Below are 23,422 nucleotides of genomic sequence, written 5' to 3'. Positions count from 1 at the left end.
GACTACAGCATTAATAGATTCTGGGAGTGCTGTCATGCTGGTCTCGGGGAAGTTGGTGGGGCGAGACCATCTAACCCAGGCCAAAAACACAGGGGTAACGTGCGTTCATGGCACCGTGAATTTCTACCCCACAATACCGGTATGGATTGAGATCCAGGGGAATATTACCAGGGTGACTGCAGGGGTGGTCCCCAAGCTCCCCTATTCTGTCTGAATTGGTAGGGACTTCCCAGGGTTTGAGAGCTTACTTACCCCAATAGAGCCAGGGGAGGGTAGCAACCTCCAGGCTGAGATGGAGGCACTTACAGATAACGTCACCCCAATGTTTGCCGAATTTGCTCCAGAGTTATTCTCATCCCCTGGGAGACCCCGAAAGTCTAGGTGGGAAAGGAGGGCAGATAAAAGATTAGGGACCAGGATTCTAGCTGAGAACCAAAAAACTTCCCTTGTGGGTAGGCGAACCGATTCAAGAGGCCAGGAAATAATTCAAGCCAAAGAGGACTCGGAGGTGGTACCTAGCCAAAGTAGGAGCAACCCAGGGGGAAGAGTAGAATTAGGCCCCCTAGAAGTAGGTCAGATCGGTACTGCACATGAGAATATCGGGCAGGACCAGGCCAATGATCCACTATATGTGAATGTGAGGGAGGAGGTAGTGGAAGTAAATGGCATACCTGTGGAAGGAAAGATCAAAGGCGCAAGGCCATCTTATGTGCTCAAACGCGATCTCTTGTACAGGATAGATCAAATACGAGGGGAAGAAGTAGAGCAACTCTTAGTCCCATGAAAACACATAAGGGCAGTACTAGAGTTAGCTCACAGTCATCTATTTGGGGGACATCTAGGAGTAGACAAGACACTGGACAGAGTCCTAAGAAGGTTTTATTGGCCAGGGATACTCGCAGAAGTCCAGCGCTATTGTGCCTCCTGCCCTGAGTGCCGGTTGCATAGCCCCCAACCTTACTTGCGGGCCCATTAGTACCTTTGCCTATTATTGAAGTCCCTTTTGAGAGGATAGCCATGGACATAGTGGGCCTACTGGAAAGATCGCCACGGGGCCATCGAAACGTACTAGTCATCCTTGACTACGCCACACAATATCCAGAAGCCATTCCTTTAAGAAACCCCACATCCAAGGCAATAGTAAAAGAACTACTGCAGGTTTTTGCCAGAGTGGGCATCCCTAAGGAGATCCTGACAGACCAAGGAACCCCTTTCATGTTAAAATTAATGAAGGACTTATGTGCCCTACTCCACATCCAGGCCATACGGACCTCAGTCTACCATCCACAAACAGATGGACTGGTCGAACGGTTTAATCGTACCCTTAAAAGTATGATCCGGACCATGGTAGCCCAGGATGGAAAAGACTGGGATACCCTTCTACCGTATCTAATGTTTGTTATACGGGAAGTCCCCCAGGCGTCCACTGGTTTCTCTCCCTTTGAACTACTATACGGATGCCACCCACGCGGGATATTAGATATCGCCAAGGAAGATTGGGAAGAACAACCCAACCCAGGAAAGAATGTCATTGAGCACGTGACACAGATGAGAGAGAGAGAATAACTTGAATAATCCCTATAGTACGAGAACATTTGGAAAAAGCAGAAGAGGCCCAGCGGACATATTACAACCGTCGGGCGAAAGTACGGAGATTTCAGCCAGGGGAACAGGTGATGGTGCTAGTGCCGACTGCAAAAAGCAAACTCCTAGCCAGCTGGCATGGACCATATGAGATAGTGGAAGCCATTGGGGAGGTGGATTATAAGGTCAGACAACCAGACCGCCGAAAGCCAGAGCAAATCTATCACGTCAACTTACTGAAACCCTGGCGTGACCGAGAGACATGCCTGGTGATTCGAGGAGCTCCACCCCAGACAGACGACCCACAGGGGCAGGTAAAGATATCTCCTGAATTAACCCCAGAACAATGAACAGAGGTCATTGATATGATCCAACGGAACCAGGATGTGTTCTGTACACAACTGGGCTGTACAACACTGGTTCAACATCATATTGTCACCAGCCCCGGAGTAATGGTGACAATAAGACCGTACCGAATACCGGAAGCTAAAAGGGAAGAAATTAGGACGGAAGTGAAGAAGATGCTGGAACTCGGGGTTATTGAAGAATCCCACAGTCAGTGGTCCAGCCCTATCATCCTAGTCCCCAAGCCTGAAGGCACCCTGAGGTTTTGCAACGACTTCCGGAAATTGAATGAAATATCCCAATTCGATGCCTATCCAATACCACATGTTGACGAGCTAGTTGATCAATTAGGCAAGGCCCGATACCTAACCACTCTGGATCTGACCAAAGGATATTGGCAAATTCCCCTGGCTGAAAATGCCAAGGAAAAGACTGCCTTCTCTACACCCGATGGCCTGTTTCAATACACTGTCCTCCCTTTCGAACTCCATGGGGCCCCTGCAACATTTCAATGACTTATGGATAAGTTACTGTGACCCCATGCCAAGTATGCCGCCGCCTATCTGGACGACATAGTCATCCACAGTCCTGACTGGGAAACGCACCTAGGAAAAGTAGAAGCAGTGCTTGATGCCCTGCAGAAGGCTCGCCTCACTGCTAACCCTCACAAGTGCGTGATAGGACTAGCTGAGGCCAGGTACATCGGGTATGAAGTAGGGAGAGGTTTGGTGAAACCCCAGTGGAACAAAGTGGAGGCAATACAAGTTTGGCCTCGACCAGTCCTCAAAAAGCAGGTCAGAGCATTTCTAGGGATAGTAGGATACTATTGGAGATTCATCCTTCATTTTGCCACGAGAGAAGGGCCATTGACGGATCTGATAAAAGCTCGCGGCCCCGAGATAGTTAAAGTGGACTGATACGACAGAAGAAGCATTTGCAGATTTAAGGACAGCCCTATGGTGCCATCCAGTACTCATAGCCCCAGACTTCAAGAAGGAATTCATCCTACAAACAGATGCCTCGGAGGTAGGGCTAGGAGCCGTCCTTTCCAAGATGGTCGGCGAGGAGGAACACCCAATCTTGTACCTCAGCCGGAGACGCCTCCCCAGGGAACAGAAGTACGCTGTCGTTGAAAAGGAATGTCTGGCGATCAAATGGGCTATGGAGACTCTCCGCTACTATCTACTGGGGCAACAGTTTACTCTCGTGACAGACTATGCCCACTCTAGTGGATGCACAGAAACAAGGAGAAGAACGCACGAGTGACTAGGTGGTTCCTCTCCCTGCAGCCCTTCCATTTCCGGGTACAACATAGGGCTGGAAGCCAACATGGCAATGCTGATGGCCTGGCACGACAACACTGCCTCTCGTCCCAAGTAGCCCAACCCCATAGTGTTGAGCTGGGGGGGAGGATATGTGATACAGCATAGCCAGAGTGCAGCAGGAGAGGGTTAGAAGGGACCCTTATTTCCTGTACGGGGAAGAAAGTTTGCTATAGATTAATTAGAGCACCTGAAGCCAATTAGAGCACCTGAAGCCAGTCACATGATAAAAACCCCTCCTTCAATCAGACAGTGTGGGAGTTGGAGAAGAGAACAGTTTGAAGAAGTTGGAGCAGAGAGGAATTGGTGCTGGTGGTAAAGGGGCACCTGGCTTGTACAGAGGGAAGTCAGGAAGCCCCCCACAAGCTGAAGGGCAGGAGAGAGAAGGCCTTGATTTGGTCTGTGCAACCCAGAAAATAGAGCTGGACAAGGCAAGGTTGGGGTACCCATGAAATATGCTGATTTAACATATCTCGCAGACAGCTTCCTTTTGAACTAGGCCTGATATTTAAAACTGTCCTCTGGTGAAACCTCAAATGAAGGCACTAGCTGCCTTTCTTTCCATGTAATAAAAGCTTCTGCCAGTGCAGCTGCCTGTGCAGGGACAAATAAAACTCAAAAGAGTATTCAGAAAAAAAGTATTCGATGCCAAGTGTTTTAAAAACATTTTTGAAGTTGAAATGATACATGGAATCATGTTGAAATAATAAGTAATAAAAGAAAATTGTACCCATCTTGTTCAGCCCTGCTAGTTGCAGAAGGTGGGAAGACACTTGCACCATGAATAAATTCTATATAAAGAGTGAATATGAAGTTTTAAATTACTAAGAGCATTTCTGAACTGAGGCTACCACATTGCTGAAAAAGTGGGGGAGCTCTATGGGTATGCAGCAACCATAAATCTGGTATTTCCTAACTTTCAAATGCTTGATTTGGTGACCTAAATAACGTTATTTTAATTTATTCTACAGGCTGCATGTCCACCTTAGAAATTGCAACCCCCAAGTGACTTTTATGTTTTATCATATACAGAATTCCCTATACAAAGGTTACTGTCCTGTGGTGTTGCTTAAGCAATGAAACAAAGTCTATGCTGTAATCTTTGAATTAACTTGGGATTTCAGTATTACGATATTCTCATTTAAAGATTTTCTCCTTAATGCAAATGCAAAAGACTCTACCTTTATAAAAAATGATCTTGAAAGCCAAAGAATTTTCAAGGTATATAAGAAATATATTTTAAAATGTACCTTTATTGTAGTTTAGTGGATTTGGAAGTCTGAATAAAATAGGTTTATATCAACTGTAGAGTTAAATATTTCGCCTCCACAGTTCAGGCAAGTGTTGCAAAATATTTAACTCAAACTCTGGTTAATTACCATTTACATTCTTCTGCCATCATGGCTGATTACCAACTGCATTCAGAGTGATCTTCTGTAACAACTCGCCTTCTCCTACATGTTCTCCTTAAATTCTGTTTGTGATATCAGAATTCAAAATTGATTGGTGTTTCAGCACTGAATCATGATATCACAAAAATAAAGAAATACAGAGAAAGAATATGACTTTTAAATATTCTTGGGGATTTTTGTAAAATATGTCACTTTAAAAATATGGCAATATTTCTTTAAAACTAAAAACATACAGTGAGAACTCACTGCATTATGTTAAATGACATCTCTTTTCAAACTGTCATTCTGAAACAATGTACAAGTCTCCTAAAATTAAAAATACTAAAGCAAAAGCATATATCTGCTCTGAAGAGTTCTTTCCTTCATTTGGTTTATTTTTAAGGGATGTGTTACTTTTCTTGTTACAGTTATTGTTGTTACTATTTAGTTTTAGAAATCATACTACTTGAAACATCAATAGCAAATTATATTTCTACTTGATAGGAAATAGGGTTTTATTTTAATGATATATATCAAATAACATGTAGTTTAACTAGCTTTAGTTTAGTATTAGCTCTTAGCATAAATATTGGAGTGATTTTGTAAGACTAAACAAGTTCTGAGGATTCTAAATCCTAGTTAGTCTCAACAAATATTGAGGAAGGGACTGTCCACAGGAAAATAGTGCTGGATTATGTGAATGAAAAGAACTGTCTGCTCCAATATGCAAGCCAGGTTGCTACTTCTATCACTGAAGAATTTTTTCTAGTGATTGGTGGGTTTTAAATCATATCCCATTAAGCTGCATATTTAACATCTGAAATACATTTTTCCTTTTTACAATGCTGACCATGCTCGTGAGTTTTTGTATGCATAACAAAAAAAATCACATCTACCCATAGCTCTTTCCCACCAGGAAGCCCTCTAAACCTCCATAGTCTAATCAGACACCATAGTTGCACAGAGGAGTTGAAATCTTCCGGGAGAGACTTAGTCAAGTTAAAAGTAAAGGGGTCAAGCAGCTGACATCTCTGAAAAAGACTCATGTGCCAGGAAGGATGTACCCAACAAGGAATATAGCTTAATCCACAGGGCTTTGAGGAATGGAAACTGGTCCACTATGGCTGCTAATAATAGGAACATAGGAATTGCCATACTGGGTCAGACCAGTTGTCCATCTAATATGAGTTCTCAGTCAGTGGCCAGTTTCAGCTGCTTCAAACAAAGACACAAAATGCCTGTAAGAGGCAGTTATATGATAATTTGCCCCCAGGGAAAGTTTCAGTCTAACCCCACTAGTGAAAGATTGGCTTATGCCGTAACACTTGATCCTTTATATCCCTTCCAAAACATTTATCTATTTTTAAAATATTTACAATCACAATTTGGATATTCTTGTTACTCATATCAATGTCCAATCTCTTTTTTAAATCTAAAACTCTTAGCCTCCATGATATCTTCTGGCAATGAGTTTCTCAGGCTAACTCTGCACTGAGTGAAAAAAATGTTTCCTTTAATTAGTTTTGAATTTGCTGCCTTTCAGTTATATCAAATGCCCTCTTGTTTTTTGTTGTTTGTTTTTTGTTTATGAGAAAGATTGGGAAGATTCTATCTTTTCTGTACCATTTGTTGTTTGGTGTGCTTTAATCATGTAGTATCTTATCTCCTGTCCAGTGTAGGTAGCTCAGTTTTTTTCACTCTCTCTTCATAAGGTAGTTTTTTCATGGCCCTAGTCATTCTCATGCTATATCTCTGAACCTCGTTTATTACTGCTGCATCTTTTTTGAGGTGGAGTAAATAGAACTGAGCACAGTATTCCGAGCAAGGGCATACCATTTATTTATATAATCTCACACTATAATATTTTCAGTATCCTTTTCCATCTCATTCCTTATACATCCTAACATTTTGTTTGGTTTTATTAATATATTATATTTTATTTTTAAGGCTGCTGCACACTGAGCAGATGTCTTCACTGAGATGTTCATATGGATGCCTGGCTCTTTTTCCGGAGCTGATACAGTTAATTTATAACCCAATAAGTGTTATAAGTAATTCAGATTATACCCTCCAATGTGCATTTGGCATTTTTCAACATTGAATTGCATTTACCATTATGTTGCCCATTCACCAACTTTGGGTAGATCCTTCTGAAGTTCCTCCCAGTCTTCCATGGTCTTGACTAACTGAAATAATTTTGTGTCCTTTGCAAGTTTGCCACTTTACTACTCACCCCCTTTTTCAGATAATTAAACAAACAAATTAAACAACACTGATGCAAGTACAGAATCTTGTGGCACCCTATTTTTTAAAACTATGGGCATGCCACTTGCTACCCTCTATTATAGTATCTGATTTTTATGAGAGATTCCATATATTTGCTGGCAATTCAGCACTTCAGTTTCAGGTTCCTTCAGAAACTCTATGCTGTATACCATCTGGGCCTGGTGATATATTGCCTTTTAAATTGTTGGCTTGTTCCAGCATTCCTTCCTTAGACACCTCCATCTCAGATTGTAGTTCACCTTTATTACCAGAAAGAAATAGGTCCAGTGTAGGCATCTCCCCAACAGGCTTTGTGGCGAAGATAGATGCAGAGAAATCATTTACCTCTCAGCAAGTCCTTATTTTATTTAATTGCTCCCTTTACTCCCCTGTGGTGCAGACCCATGGATTGTCTCACAGTCTTTCTGCTTCTGATGTAGTTAAAGAATTACTTATTATTTGTTTTTATTTCTTTTAGCTATTCTTCAAATTCCACTTCAGCCCTTCTAATGCCTTCTTACATATTGCCTGCTATAGTTTATGCTCCTTTATTTTGACTCCACTAGTGTTGGATTTCCATTTTCTGAAGGAAATCTGTGACTTGAATAACCTCTTTAACCTTGCCATTTACCCATAGGAGTTTACATCTTGCCCTCCTGTTTCCGTTTTTTTTTTTTTTGTTTTTTTTTGTATAGAGGAGTGCATGCATTGAGAGACACTATTATTATTTCCTTATTTCTAAACATTTTAATTTCTATACTTTTGACACTAGGGGTTTTGACCAACTTCCTTGTTTCTTAAAAAAAAAATCCCTGTTTCTAAATATTAATGTCACCATGCTAGTTTTTATCCTTTTCCTCTCCTAAGGATGTTGAACGTATTGAATTTCTGGTTATTGTGACTGAGTGGCTCAGCTATAATCAGAAATAGTATTTACCATTTATATAGAAGTTTAATGTTCAAAATGCTATACAAATAGGACTAATAAATACAGTTCCTACAAGAAACAGGTAAGTCAGTCATATTATCTGCATTTTACAGATTAAAAAACTGAGGCAGAGAGATGTGAGTTTTCCAAGATTACACAGTGAATCATTCTTTTGGAATAACAGCTGTGGCTTGTTTAAGGTTGCAAAGGGGGAAGTACAAAGCACTAGGGTAAAGATGTGCTAGTTAAAAAATGTAAACACCTCTTCTTCACTTTTCTCTTCCTTATTAGGGGAACTATTACAAAGCCTGTGAATATTTCAATCAGGCTTTTGAGGCAGCAAACACTCTAACTGACTTGCCCCTGGTGGATGAAACAAAGGTTTATTACGGCATCGCAAAAGCTCATAACATGATGGTGGCAGTTAACAGTCATACAGACGCTGCAGATCACGTCAGCATTGAGTACCTGCTGGCATGGAAGGAGAATAGAAGTGACATGTGCACTGACCCTTTTACAGTTGGTAAGACATTGGTTATGAAACGCATTAGTGCTGCATTGTCCTTAATGGTTAAGTCATTTTTCTTGTAGAGTTTTATTAAATTATTTGCTGAGCTTAATCCTATTGGATTACCTTTGTACTGTATGGAGGTTGGATGTGCACTTCGTTGTGCACTTATTTTAAAAAATTAATTAAAAGAGGTTTAAACAATACATAGAAAAGAAACAGATAGTGGTAATCTATTTCAAATACTAACTCTAACATTCACAATGCTGTTTTTCAAATCATCACAATTACATGCAAATGAGTGATGTGTCAGTTTAATCAAATGATGATCTGAAATTTAAAAAATCTTCTCCTGTACTCTGTTTTTACAAGAAAAGGATTAATATAAACTCTCTTATTAAGAATAAGAAATACTTTCTCAGTTCTCCCTAGCATGGTGGACTTCCTATAACCCTGAGCACTCAAGCACATTTTTGGCATCTTTGCCCACAGCACTGAAATCACTTGACCAAAGGAATTTAAAAAAAGAACTTTTCCCCATTTCCCTAGTGTAATTTCTTGGATCAAATGGGGTAAATGTGGGTGAAGTGGGATGGATCTTTCTTTCACTGTTTAAATTTTCTTTAGTTTTTTTTTATTTCCTTCTGTCTTCTTTAATGAAAAGAAGAATGATAATACAGCTGTCTAGTTCCTTGTTATCTCTAGTAATCACATTTAGGCATTAAAGAGTTGATGCTATTTTACTGAGGCTAAGCCTACTGTGTATTCTCAGGAAATAATTTCCTCTGCAGATTCCTATGATTGGGAATGCAGAGGAAATTATTGCACGTAGAATGATCTAGGAAGGAATGACATTTGTGGCATACTACATAATACTCTCTTGCAGTAAATGTTTGGTTCTGCAAAAATGCCATTTATAAAGGACAGTGCCTCAATTTCTTTTTTCCTCTCATAGGCAAAGGGTCATTCTGTCTGTGTTTTCTTGTTTGTCCTCTTTTTCCCTTTAATAGAATTAGTACAGTTAAGTGTAATTGTAATATGTAAAAATAATTGGTTAGGAGTTTTCTAGCTGAAGATTTTGGCAGCTGAATTGGAGACAGTTGTGTGTTGATACCTGGGCCAGCATGGGAGGTAACTGAGAATTGGGGGATGCTATGATATAGTTGGCTATTTCTGCTCAAATGACCAGCAATGAAAGAGTTAACAATTAAATCATCATTAGGTTTGAGTTCCATATCTCACTGAGATGATTATGGCTGTTCACACTTCTGAGCTATGTTAAGGATATCTGCAGATCCAAGAAGGCAACAGCATATCTGTTTACACGTGGGTCACATATTCAGAGTTATATATGTAACTATGTGGGCTAGATGCAGGGGGATTTTAGAGTGAAAGCTAAGATTCTTTAGCACAATTGTTTGGCAATGAGTGAGCAAACAGGAGATTCTACTGAAAACTCAATGGAATTGCAGATTGCTCAAGGCACTGATTACATTAGAACATTTCTGACTCCTAAGGGAAAGGGTCTTTGTTCTGTACTAAACAGGTTTGTTTCAAGATTCAGTTTTTGTATGATGACAGTGGTAGCCACCATGCCTTTTATCAGTTCACAGGACTGGTTTAGTGCTCTCAGCCTGAGAGGCATTCTTTCACATTTTGTTCTCTACACACAGTTTGCTTCCTGCTCAGGAATCAATAAAGTCCATCTTTACCCAGACATAGAAATTAACACTCATAGGGACCAGTCTAGATGCGTCAGTGGTTGCTGCCTTTTAGCTCCACAAGAAGTATTAACCATTCAAGGAAATATTGCTTCTATAAATGTGCTGTTATGTGCGGGGGGAAGAGGGTAATTTTTTTGAGGTCTCATGGCTTCTTGCATTCATGGGAATCCGTTACACATGCTGATTGTGAGAAACCTACAGTCTTGGTTGAGTGCAAATGGCAAACCAGAAGTCAGCAGTTCATCATCATCGAATGCAAGATTCCGTCATCTGATGGATAGTGTCTTCAAACATTCTTTAGGGTTTTTTTCCCCTAAACCTCTCCAGAAGTGGTGATAGGCACTTAGGCTGTACTGGAGAGTTCTCTAGAATATCTTAATATTTTGTGTAAAGCCAGAGAAACCCAGAGTTTGCTTAAGTGTATTGTAACTTAGTGTGCCTGGTATTAAGAGCTATGTTCATGCAGTTGATTCACAACTCAGTATACTCAGATACAGTAGTATAAACTCAGATGTACAACTCAAGAGCAGTGTATTATATCAACCATTTGGGATAGGACTCTCATTTAAATTGTATTATGAAGACAGAGCCCTGTGGGATTGGTGCATCCTTCATAACTTTCTTACAGCTGTTCATCTGATAGGGGGAAGCTAGTCTCCTGCAGACAATCTAAAAACTTTACAATCAGCTCAAGTGCTCTTTGAAGACAGCAGTCAGGTAGCTCTCCAGTGTAGACCTGCTTAGCTACAAGGTCAAGCACAAGAAAATGCACTGTAGGAAACAATTCTGTATCTTCATAATGATGGACTGAATGATCTAATAGATCTTTTCCACATTCTATAACATCAAGTGTCCTTGGGATTAGTGGGAGCTGGTAGGCATCCAGGTTCCCTGATTTTACATTCCCTCTAGACTTAAGTCACAACCAGTTATTTTCCTTCCCTCAATTCCACATCACCTCTGTCCCAATATAACATGACTCGATATAACAAATTCGGATATAACGTGGTAAAGCAGTCCTCTGGGGGGCGGGGCTGTGCGCTCCAGCGGATCAAAGCACGTTTGATATAACGTGGTTTCACCTATAACGCGGTAAGATTTTTTGGCTCCCGAGGACAGCATTATATTGGGGTAGAGGTGTATTTCCACAGTCAAGAGAAAGGTATTTGTTTAGCATCAGTGAAAGTTTGCTCAATTCTGATCTTCCAATCTCCTAACCATGCCATTAGAACCAGCTTTCTTTCGTCCTCTGTCACCAGGCCTTCCATCTTACAGGTAAAGTCAGATTCCCCAAGGAGATCCAGACTTATTCCATCTGAGAGTATGCTTCTTGGCACCTCTTAATGTAGCTCTTGAATGCTATGACAAAGTGGGACAGTTTCCAGTGGATGCAGGAAGTCAGCTGCAAAAAAGGTAATTTCATGGAAGAGGAAGAACTCCATAATGAGAGTTCACAACAGCAACATAGGTATCTTGCCTTCCCCAACTCCTCAGATTGAGACTATTTACCTAAAAATTGTCGGGTCTTTTTTTTGCTGCTTTTAAGGGTCAACTAAAAGTAATCGTAACCAATCATTTTATAGTATAGAAACTAGTAATTTGGGTTTATTCAACTTGTTTTTGGAAGTCTCTGAACTTCTGATCTGTTTACACCATCTGGCTTGAGACCCTCCTCCTTCCTAAATGTAGAACTTGGTTCTAACAAAGTATCAGGGAACAGACACTGAGGTGCAGGGCAGATACTTTGTATATACCACCAACAGAGTGTGGGTGCACTGAGGTGTAAGTGGTCTCTGGAGGAACACCCCAGTGTAGAAGAACCTTCCAGTAGGAGAGATCTATGTTAATGACTCCTTTTACAATTCTCTCACATCCATTTAGGGAGATGGTCAAAGGGTTATTGTCTCCATTTAGAGACTATCCAAGTGGATTAGACTCTGTATCCATTATGATCATGTAGCTGTCAAACACCAATGTTTTTTTTTCCTTCTTTCTTTTAGGTTTGCCCAGTGATACCTTTAAATAGTATGTGTTTGTTTTGTGTGAGCCTTATATCCCCACTTCTCATGCACCCACTGGTAACAAGCTTTCAGACAGAAGTAAGCAGAATATGATTTGAAAACTCCTTTATTCCTTTGCAAGTGTGGTTTGAGAAACAAGTTCTGCCTTCTTGAATCCCTTTCCTTCAAGCTTCTCTGGCCAATTCACACTATTCTGCTTTAATGTCAAAATTACCACTCTAGTTCCAGCAAGCTCCAGGCATCCTGTGACTACTGCATATTTAGGGCTGTATTCTTTTTCTCCTATTAGTGTCTCCAGGCTTACTCTCATGATACCCAGACTACATCCAAGAAAATGTCATGTCACACTCTCAGCACAATCTATAGCATTCTCTGCATTTTTCTTGCCAAATCGGTATATGGTGCTGATATTACATTTTGAATATCTTTGTGTGGCAAAGCATAGGTTTGGCATAATTCAGCATTCACCAGCTTTCTGTTTCAAGCATTGACGTCATCCTATCTTCTAATAATAATATCTATGCATTCTCTGATGAATTTTCAGTTGTCACTTTGTTATTTTGGAAATTTCTTCTGTGCTAATAAGATAGTATCTTCTTAGTAGCAAACAGATCACATTGATACTCTGCAAGACTATTCTCAGTGAAGCTGAGGATAAGAGAGTTAAAGATATCATTTAGTGGCCTTCCTTAAACACATAGAAATATAATATAAGGAAGCAGGGGTACAGCGAGCCCTTTAAAAGCAAGTTGTAAGTTTCCATTTCCAACTGTTTTGTATGCATCATTGTAGCTAAAAATTAATAGCTTCTGTATTCCTGAGTGAACTCATTAGTTGGGCTGTTCACAAACTATTACACTTAAACTCAAAAATTTTCAGATCACCATTTCCTTTCTTCCTTGTCCTCTACACCTTTCAATCAGTATTTGTTTTCTTCATCAGTTATTTCAAGAACTCAAAAAGATGAACCATCAATAACCGAACTTTTCTCAAAATTAATGAATAAAATGGATACTTTGACCAAAGTTATGGACAACAGAGATGGGATTTTCAGAGAACAGAAATATGTTTCCTTCATTAGTATATCAATATCCTTTGCTTGTTTGGCCTTAATTTTGGACTCAAACACTAAGAAAGTTATTTAATGCCATCCTAAGTCCAAGTGTGTCTTTACTAATTTTTAATAGAGGCATATATAAGAAGTTATTAATACAGGATGGCAGCAAAAAGACACTCGGATCTACATCTGATCCCATGTTAAAGCCCAAGAAGTAACTCATGTATCACGGGGCCTTCTCACACTACCTTGTGAGCAGCACTGTCTAGTATGTTTTTATGGACTCCTGTTCACAGACACACATAGTCTGTTTCTTCTTACATCACAGGTACCTTTAATCCTCAGTTTCCAAACATGGTGGGACATAGAACAGGTATACATCAGGAGGAGCTTTCACACAGCTTTCTCTCCTCCACCTGAGCTCTCCCCTTACTTCCTGTTCCTCCCAATTCTGTAACCTCCCATTACTAAGCCAATTACCTCATTAGCACAACAATTGCCACCAACTGTCAGTAACCCCACCAGGAACAGGTTGATTTAATTCAAATAAGCCTGTAGCATCCTTTGTGACCAGGATGCTACAACTACTCTGTCACATAGTTCCCCTCCTTATTTCAAGTGAGACCTTTTCTGGCCTTCCTAGTCTGAGCCCTGCCCTTTTTACAGGTCTGGGGTTCTGTTGGGATTTCTCAGTCTGGCCTGTCAGTCTGGCCTTCCATGGGCTGCTGGTGAGGATCTCCTGCATTCCATCCACAAGAAGTAAACTCAAAGAATGGAGATTTCCCCTTCATGTCCATCTCTGCCTATAGGTCATCACACCAGTTGCATCCTGTGGGCCTTTTCTCTTAAAATTTTCCTCTGGTGTATATCTGCTCTAGTAAGTTGTCCGTCCAGGGCCTCAGTGTCAGGATTCCTCTCCTCCCCTGACTTACCTTGCCCCAGGATCAGGTAAGTTCACCTGCCAAGGCTACTTTATCAGGACCTTTTTCTCCCTCCTTGGTATGTCTTTCATCCTGGGCCTTGTCCCAACTTGCTCCTCCTGGCAGTTGGCCAGACCTGTGCCTTCCTGTGCTGGGTGTCTCTGATCTTTCTCTCTTGGATGGTGACAGGGCACAGTACTGACCACTGGACAGTGCCTCCTCCTGCCCATTCTGAGAATTAACTCTGCCATACCAATGCCTCTTCCTGCAATTGCACTTCGTCACTCTCTGTCTTTCTCTCACTCTGAAGCTCCTCTCTTGCTCCGGGACATGCAGCTTTCTCTTCGTGACTCAGCCTTCCAGCTAGGTAACTAAGTGGTTTTCCCCTCTGGGGTAGAGTTCTCCAAAGTCTTTCTGCTCAAGTAGAATCAGGCATTTCTCATTCCTGCATCCCTGCCTCTGTCAGTCCTGCAGCCTCTCTACACTATTGCCAGCCTCCTGGCTTTGTAGAAGCTCCTGCCTGTTCCCTCACAGGTGAGCTTCTTTCTAATCAAGACCTCTCCACAGAACCTAAATCTCCACATCACCTAATTCATGTCTCTCGGGTCCAGTGTGTGATTTACATGCCATCACATGGATCCACTTCCCCATCCCTCTTCCTCTCAAATCCTCCAGCATGTTATTCTCTCTGAGCTTGTTGTCTAGAATCATTATATAATGCACCTGGAAGACTTCCTTACACAGACCCATTGTTTGGGTCTCCCTCTTTGTCCTCCGCCCTTTTTACATAAGAGGACAGAATCCAGTCAGTTCCTATCATCACGGCAACAATTTTACCATACCCACTCTCTGCCACTTAAAATTTTCCTTCTCCTTCCAATGGCATAATTGCCAGGGCATAAGTATTCTTTTTCCCATGTACACAGTGGATTGTTATTGTCTCCTCGTTTTGTTACCTTGATTAAACTGCAGTGGCATTTCATACATGGTTACATGTGGCTGCTGAATCCACCACACCCCATATCATTCTCCAGCTACTAGGAACTGTCATTATTCTAGGCCTGCCTTTTTTGCCCACCCACCCACAAAACTCCGTGAACCCGCAGTCCATGTATGGGCAGTCTTCCTTTGAATGTCCTTTGCCACCACATTGGTAACAAACCACTAAGCAGGTGCTAAGGATACTCTTTTTTTCCTCTTGCATCCCCTTCCCAGGCTTTGATGAAGGCGGTTCCTCAACCATCCATTCCCCCCTCCCTAGTGTAGGGGAACAGAACTCTTTTCATGGAAAATCTGCTTCCACATACTCCTTTGTTAGTTTTACGTGACCGCTAGTGATTCCAGCTGATGATTTTGGACCTAAATTCTCGTATCCTCAGGGAGGCTCTGCATAAAGTGCTCAAATATAATTGCGCCCCTTATGCATCTGTGTCCTGTCTGTCTGGCCTCAACCACCAGTTGGCCCAGTCAGATAATTTTTGCACAAAAGTCTTGGGATATATCCTGTCATTCCATCTGGCTATTCTGATTTTTGACAGTATTTTTCCGATGATGCCCATCCTGTCCAGAATAGTGGCCTTCAGCATATCATAGTCTTTGGCTTGGTGTTCACTCAGTGCCATAATCACTCTTGAGCCTTGTTGGTCAGATAAGGGGCTAGCCATAGTGCCCAGGCATCATTGTCCCACCCAGCACTGACAGCTACTGTCTCAAAAGTTAGCAAAAAAACCCATCAGGGTGATGCCCTGGGGCCATCTTACGTAGTCAAAGTTCCACTGCCTGATTTCCAGTTCTCTCATTGGAACTCACCAATCTGCAGTAGCTGCTGTTGTACACTGAGACTGCTAATTGATAAACTCCTGCAGTGCCCACAGCTGCTCCACCTGCCAACCCAGAAGTACTTGCCTCTCTGTCTGCTGGGTATTCTACCTCCCTTCTTGTTGTTCAGTTAACCAGTGCAGCATCTAATCCATTGCTCCCCTGCCCTCACAGGGATGACCTCTCAAGCCTCCTTCTCTTCACCAAGAGGATTAAGATCATAAGCAAGTCCCCACATGTCACAGAATCCTTCTCATGCTACCCTGTGAGCAGCACTGCCTGTTGGATTTTGTGGTCTGTTCACAAACACACAGAATTTCTTTTCCACCATTTGTGTCTTTAATCCTCAGTTTCCAAACATGGCAGGACATAGCACAGGTATACAGCATCAGCAGAAGGAGCTTTCACACAGCTTGCTCTCCTTTCCTCTACCCAGCTCACCTTCTGAGTTCCTCTCAATCCGATATCTTCCCATAGTTCAGCCAATCAATTTATTAGCCCTACAGTTGCCACAAGTGTCAGTAATCCCCACCAGTAACAGCTGATTGATTCCAATTAAGCCTACAGTCTTCTCTTTACTGCAGCAACTTCAGTGACCGGGGTGCTACAATTACATGGCAGAACTAACCATGGCTGATGATGATAAAATATTTCTTAGATCTTCTAAAAAGTAATCTCCAGACCTGTTTCCTTCCTGAAACAACAATAATTACAATTAAATACTGTACTCTGAAATAATGAAAACTTTGTATGCAACTCTATAGATTTGCACAAAAAAAGAATGCCTCAGCAAACTTGACTGTATCCTACTGAATTCTTAGCAGAAAAATAATAAATAATATATGGCTACATTTTCATATTCATATTTCAATATCACAGTTCTCTCTGGGACAGAGTTAGAGAACTGGCACAATCACTGACTGAACCCATGGCCATTTGCCCTTTTTTGTTTATGAAAAAGGAAAGCCGCTGGTAGAATACTAACCAAAGATGTCTACAGATAGCAATGTAGCCTTTCAAATAAAATCCTTATGCTGCAACCCTGAGAAAATTTGACTAGTGTGGAATTTCCAGATTTGCGTTTTCCATCTTGTGTCTTGTTGAAGGGATAAATGTGATTTTGAAGCAGACTGATCAAATAAATGAAATAGACAAGCAATAAAAGCTGTGCAGTTATGCTCACTTAAGAGACCTCTAAGCATACCATTAGCTCGCAAAGCAGCAGTGGTCTTCTAAGTAGATGTCACATAGATCATGTTAGTCTCTAGGTAACATAAACCATTGACTCTCCAACTATCCTCACTCATTTTTATATCTTTTACAATGAACTAAGCAAATGATCTGTTTCAGTGGTGCTATTTTTCATTTCCTGCTTTACAGAAATAACTTCATTTATATTACCATTCTGAAAAAAGCTGTAGCAACTTCTGAGGAGATCTGTAATCATTAGACTCTGTTTAGTTTTAATAATCAGATTTGAACTTTCTAGAATTTTTAGAAGTTGAAAGATGCCATTTACTATGAAGCGTATAGGCCAGATCCTCTGTTGGAGTAAGTCAACATAGTTTCACTGAGGTCATGAAATGATCATAACTCTTTGTGTTCTTATCTACTTCTTTAATTCTTACCCCTGAGATTAAGGTCTGAATTTGAACATTTCTGATCCTTGCTAACATATGGGAAATGAATAGATTTCTAACTCTATTGTTTATGAAAAATCTATAAAGCTATACTGATTTACACCTACTGGAGATCTGGCCCATAGACTTCATAGTAAATTACAGTCATCAACTTCTACAAATTCTAAACATTTAACATTTGGTCATGGACAATAAGTAGATTCTGAGAACTTAGGGTCTTCTCATGCATTTTTACATGATAATGTAAATGCGATGGGTCCTCCTTCAAATTGTAACGATAACACTGAAACTGTAAAGTGAATCACCAATTTAAAACAAAGTTATATCTGCAGGAGCAAAAACTAATATAAGTAAAAAAGTATCAAAAATGAATATTAATCCATAATAACAAACAATTTATATTAATGGCACCTACTCACCTCTGATTTATGACATTGGAAGCAAATATATAAAACATTTTTTAAGTGGTTTGGCCAAAAACAGATTTTCAAGAGTGTATTATGTTACAGCATACAGTAATAGCTCTGAAGTTCAAGCCATCAGTCATATCTTTATCTTTATCCATCCTATTTATACAAGAACTAGGTCTGCCCGCTGCCAAGTACACTTCCAAATGGGCAATGACTGTATTGAGAAGGCCTAACTCCTAGATAAATAAGAAATTTTCATTCTTTCCTCCTGCTAATCTTGTGAAGGTTTTGCTTCCTGGGCAGGCTAGGTCAAGAGATTAATTTCAGATTTTTGATACATTTAGTTTTTGACCTCAGGAGCTCTGACAAGTGTAATTATAAAATATACCCTATGGTTAAACTTGGCAGAAATTGATTTTTATTTTTTTTATAATTTTGACCGTTATCAATGTTGATATTTAAACATTTTTAATATTTTACTGAGTTTAATTTTCACAATTGTGCAAAACTATGGATCATAAGCATTTATATTTTATCAATTGTAAATTGTCAGTTGCTAGAAATTAGGGGGGTTGACAGCAGGGGGATCAAACAATAATTATTTAATGACCATAGAGGTTGAGATTCAAAAAAGTAAACTTTATACTCATTAAAACACAAATTTTCCATATCACATCTCAAAATATACAAAGTAAATATCATTAAATAAAAGCAGCATTTTTCTTCCTTTGCTTATTTGTAAATTTCTATTACAGATTGAAATATTTTTCCATTGGTTTCTGTGTGTGTACAGTGAGTTGATATATACCGACATTAAGTGATAAAAATAAAGTTTACTTATGGTGTTTATATGCAGTACTTGTATGTTATTAGCAGACCTACCTTTCTTATTCCCTTATTATGACTTCTTAGTCCAACCATTTCCCTTATTTTTGCCTATTTGATAGGCATACCTATCTGAGCTAAAGAAGCAAGCAGAAAATGGACTCTTTGAGTTATTTACTCTAAAGGAGACTTTGTTCCATAAGCGTTGCTCCTTCCTCTTTTTGCTGAATTACATGTACATATATCATTTTCTTTCTTTTGTTGATTTTGTTGGCACACTCAAGTAAAGAAGTCAGATATTGCAACACTCTTTTCTCTGGAGAAATGCTTTTTGGACCAAATTCTGCATTCCCTACTTGAGGAAACTTCCTACTGAAGTCAGAAGAAGTCTTGCTTGACAAAGGAATGCAGTGTTTGGATCATAGTGACTGGGCAAGACTGCTGAAAATTCCTCTTGGACCCTGTCGATAGGGTAAAGTCCATATGGTAAGTGTATTGCAGCATGCAAAAGAAACTAAAACAAAAAATGTATGGATATAAAAGATTTACACAAAATTTCCAAGTGGTTCATACTCCAACAATAAAGTCTTTCCTTTTTTCTGTGTAAAGAAAACAACATTCGTTTAATCCTTTAACCTAATTATGATTGTTGGTGTTAATATCAAGAAGCAAAAGGGCATTTTATGTAGTTACTGTCTCTTTTTACAAATTAACAATGTATAACTCAATTTAAGATTACTTTTTAGAATGTTTTGAAAGTCATAATTTCAGTAAATTTGAACAGATTAAATTATAGGCAAAGCAGCTAACTGTGCTACAGGTAAAGTTCCCTAACCCTTTCCCTTATAAGACTCTGCTCTTCTTCAAGTGATTGCACACGTCCAGTTCCACCATAGGTGTGCATACAATTCATGCACAGTTGGTGCTTTTCCCTCAACAGTACGAGGGCGGCACGAGTGCTCTCTGCTGCCTTGTGCCACTGTGCACAGTTATAAAGGGTGGAGCCACCCCTAACACATACCCCAGTTCCTTCCTACCATCTGTGATGGTTGTTGGAGATGGTATTAGTTTTAGGCTAGTTTAGAGTTTTTGTATATAGTTTTGGATATAAGATTAAGTTTAGATGAGTAGTTAGTAGCTTGGATTTATTGGTTCCCATTTGGGTACTGATACCAAACTCAGGCCTCATTCTCCCAGCTTCAGGTCCTTCATGCTTGTAGCAAGTCTATCCCAATGAGTGATCTGCACCCCAGCTGCCTGAAGTATCAGGGGAAGGAGCATGTGAGTGACAAATATCACATTCGTAATGAGTTCAAACTCCACTCAAAGAAAGGCAGGACATCCAGATTTAAGTGTCTGCTGATGGAATCTGCACTTCACTCACCATCAAAGAGGTGTTGAAGAAGGTGGCTGTAGCTCTGGATATCCATCCAGAAGAGGGGCAGGAAAAGTAACTAGGCTGGTGGACATTTTGGCCTCGGCTATCCAGGCTGTCAGGGTGCTATAGCAGACCCTGTTTTTCCTGTCTCCAACTATAAATAGGGTAGAGAGCAGCTATTGTGTCCCTTTGCAGAGATTCGAGTGTTTGCCTCATTCATTGAATGTCTTGTATATACGTTATTTTCATGGACTCTGTGTACTGGAAGTAATACTACAAGATGTTATACATGTATATAAAGTTTCAGAAAAGAATTATATTTATATATTGCGTTATTTGATAATTAGTTTCTTATTTCAAAACTACATTGTAATTAATATGCACAGGAGGCATATTTAAGTTTGCACATGCAGACTTAACTTGGCATTGTCTGACTTGAATGCTTAACCGTGCAACCTTAATATATTATTTTAACACAGACCTTTTGATAGTGTATATATTACTGAACTGCATGAAGTAACATGCAGTGGCGTGAATGTCATTAAAGATATGTAACTGGATGAATTGGCAGTGGAAAAGTGGATGGCAGTACTACAAGGTTGACTTGAACAGACAAAAACCTGGGTATTAAATGGTTCCTTTTCTACTCACTATTAAGAAAGATGCAATGATAAATCTAGATTCAAAACTAAAAAAAGTGCATAGTAATCATAAGCTACAAAACAATATGGATTTTTGGAATACTATGGACAATTCTGAACTCTGTGCGTGTGTGAGAGAGAGAGAGATCTTCAGGGCCTTATCTTTTTACTGTGAAGTGTATTTTGTATAGTATATGTTTACAGTGCAATATGAGGGCCTGATGCAATGTCTATAGAAGTGGTTCTGTTGACTTAAATGGATGCTAGATCAAGCTATAAATTGTTAATTATGATTTTATATTAGAAGAGGGTATTACAGAAATTGAGAAAGTACAGAATTTTTCTTAATGTATCTCAACTATGGTCAGAAATAAAGAGAATTAGAAAGGATGTTAGAGATGGGTACAATTTTGTGTTCAGCTTTCTGAGAAAATCGCATGGACAGTGAAATGATGCATTCATACAGTGACTTGCACTGTTGGGTTACAAGGTAGTGCCTGACCAAATACTGAACTCTAATGCTGTCCCTATGCCAGAGCCACCTAAGACTGGGTTATTATTCAACATGTTCCCAAAAGTAAATCAAATATTTCAGTTTCTCCATTGGAATTCAAAGGAAAGCTTCTACACATTTCTAAGGGATTTGCTGATTTGAAAGTCCAGTAGATTGCTTACTTCTGGACAAAAATAGTATAGTTAAGAATGTCAAAATATATCGGTTCAGGAAAATCCATAGGAAGAATTAAAAGATTTGGAGGTGGACTGGTTTCAATTCATCACCTTCGGAATTGTATGGCTCTGGTAGAAAGGCAGCTGCTTTCCTCCTTCCTTTCATCTCAAGAAATATTGCTGTAGCATGAAACCCAGGCTCCAGAAAACCACTGCAAAAGGTGTACCAGTTGGAGTCATGGTTACAATGGATGTGAAGATTTATTGCAACCATTGCTGCCAAATTTTTTAGACCTTTTTAATTATTTAGACTTAAGAAATTCCTACACCTGTATGTTGGGACCATTGTGGGACTCTCAATGATTCCTGATATGTTTAGATTTAATAAACATAGGAATCACCACAGTGGATCAGAGCAGTGGATCATCTAGTTCAGTTCCATATATCTGACCATGGCAACTACCAGATGCTCAGAGGAAGATACAAGGAACCTTATAATGTTCAATAATGGGATAACCTATCCACTGAGTAAGTTTCCTTCTAAACCTTGTCAGTTAGTGTTGGTAGATGCACTGCAGCATGACAGTTTTATATACCTTTATAGAACGTTATTTTTATCTGATCTAATGTAACTGTGGATGTTCTTATCCATATGAAACCCTTCCTGTCCAAGGAGCAAGTATACATGTTTTCCTGCATACTTTAGGGGGCTTCTCTCTTAGATCTCACAATAAATTTACTTTAGAGAGGCAGTATATTGAATATCAGTGATCTCCAACCATGTGTCCTCAGAAAAGATTTCTGGACCAGCAGAAAATGCTTTCCTGAACAAGGAATTTGTTCTTTCTTGTGACAAAGTTGTTGGACGAAGTATTCAAACTACAGTACATCAGAGCCTTTTCATAGCTTAATATAGTCAGCACTTTCATCAAAAACTAGTTCCCTTGTTTTTCGGAGACTCCTTCCAGGCCTCGTTATACCTTTTTATATGTCTGGCTTATCAATGTGCCAGACACCCTCACCCTCAAAGCGATGTCTCCCAATGTCTCCATCAAAAGGATGTGGGCCTTTCTCTGTTGTTTTTCCCCAAAGTTACTCTACAGTGTAGTTACTACTTTAGATATGGAATTTATGTTCCTGTTTACCTCTGGTTTTGTAGTTGTTCTGAGGGTCAAATTACCATTTCTGTTAAGTGTCCAGAGGTTGGCAGTAAAAAGTTCAAATGCTTTGTCCAACTACAGAGTGCATCTCTTTAATAGGGTGAACATATTTCCCAAAGGGAAACTGGGACATGGCTTGGGGCTGACCCGAGGCCTCTGCTCATGAGGGCTGGCCTGAGCCACTCACTCAAGCCGTGCCTGTCCCCCACGCGAGGCGCTCACTCAGGCCCTGCCTGCCCCCTGCAGTCTGGAACCATTCCTGCCCCCCTGCTGGAGAGCTGCCTCCCCACCTGTGCAGAGTGGGTATCGCCACTTGCTCCCCCACACGTTCCTCCCACCACACCCCACCTTTTTGACAAAAGGGATGTTTGATCAAGTTGGCAAGAGCAAATGGAAAAAATGCCCACTTTTGCCAAAAAAGTCGGGACAGGGCATAAAAAAGGGATTGTCCTCCTGGCCAAAATGGGAAATATGGTCACTCTACTCTTTAAGAAAGTCAGGTACCACTTTTAAAGACAATTAAAGACTTCTTTAAAAAGGTGACTGTATTTCTGAAACCTCTTTCCCTCTGTCTGTTAATTTACCTTTCTTTTTATTCCCCTCCCAGAGCATCCTTACTCCGGAGCATGTTGTGAATTTTCTCTGTTTTCTCCCTAACTCTTCCACCCTTAGAATATTTTTCTCAAACCCCACCATACCAGTTAGTGTTTCACTCTTCTACCACTGGGGATTTTTCCTTATCCCAGCTCTCTTGCATTCTCCCCACGTGGCGATCCTTTATCTCCTTTCTCTTGTCCCCTTCCCTTTTTATGGTCC

The 23,422-nt window shown here is 40.2% G+C and overlaps 1 protein-coding gene across 2 annotated transcripts in view; it reads left to right on the top strand.

Annotated features, from left to right (window-relative positions):
* TTC29 (tetratricopeptide repeat domain 29) overlaps positions 1-23,422 on the top strand; it is a 184,663-nt gene that overhangs the window by 101,494 nt on the left and 59,747 nt on the right. For both annotated transcript variants that reach the window (XM_032764895.2, XM_075066780.1), the window contains exon 11: positions 8,127-8,358. In XM_032764895.2, coding sequence (XP_032620786.1) covers positions 8,127-8,358 — 232 coding nt within the window. The remainder of the gene's footprint in view (positions 1-8,126; positions 8,359-23,422) is intronic.

This window comes from Chelonoidis abingdonii, chromosome 5 (assembly GCF_003597395.2).
Source record: "Chelonoidis abingdonii isolate Lonesome George chromosome 5, CheloAbing_2.0, whole genome shotgun sequence".
NCBI lineage: Eukaryota > Metazoa > Chordata > Testudines > Testudinidae > Chelonoidis > Chelonoidis abingdonii.
The sequence above is the reverse complement of the archived record's forward strand: the minus strand, read 5'-3'. Positions and strand labels throughout refer to the sequence as shown.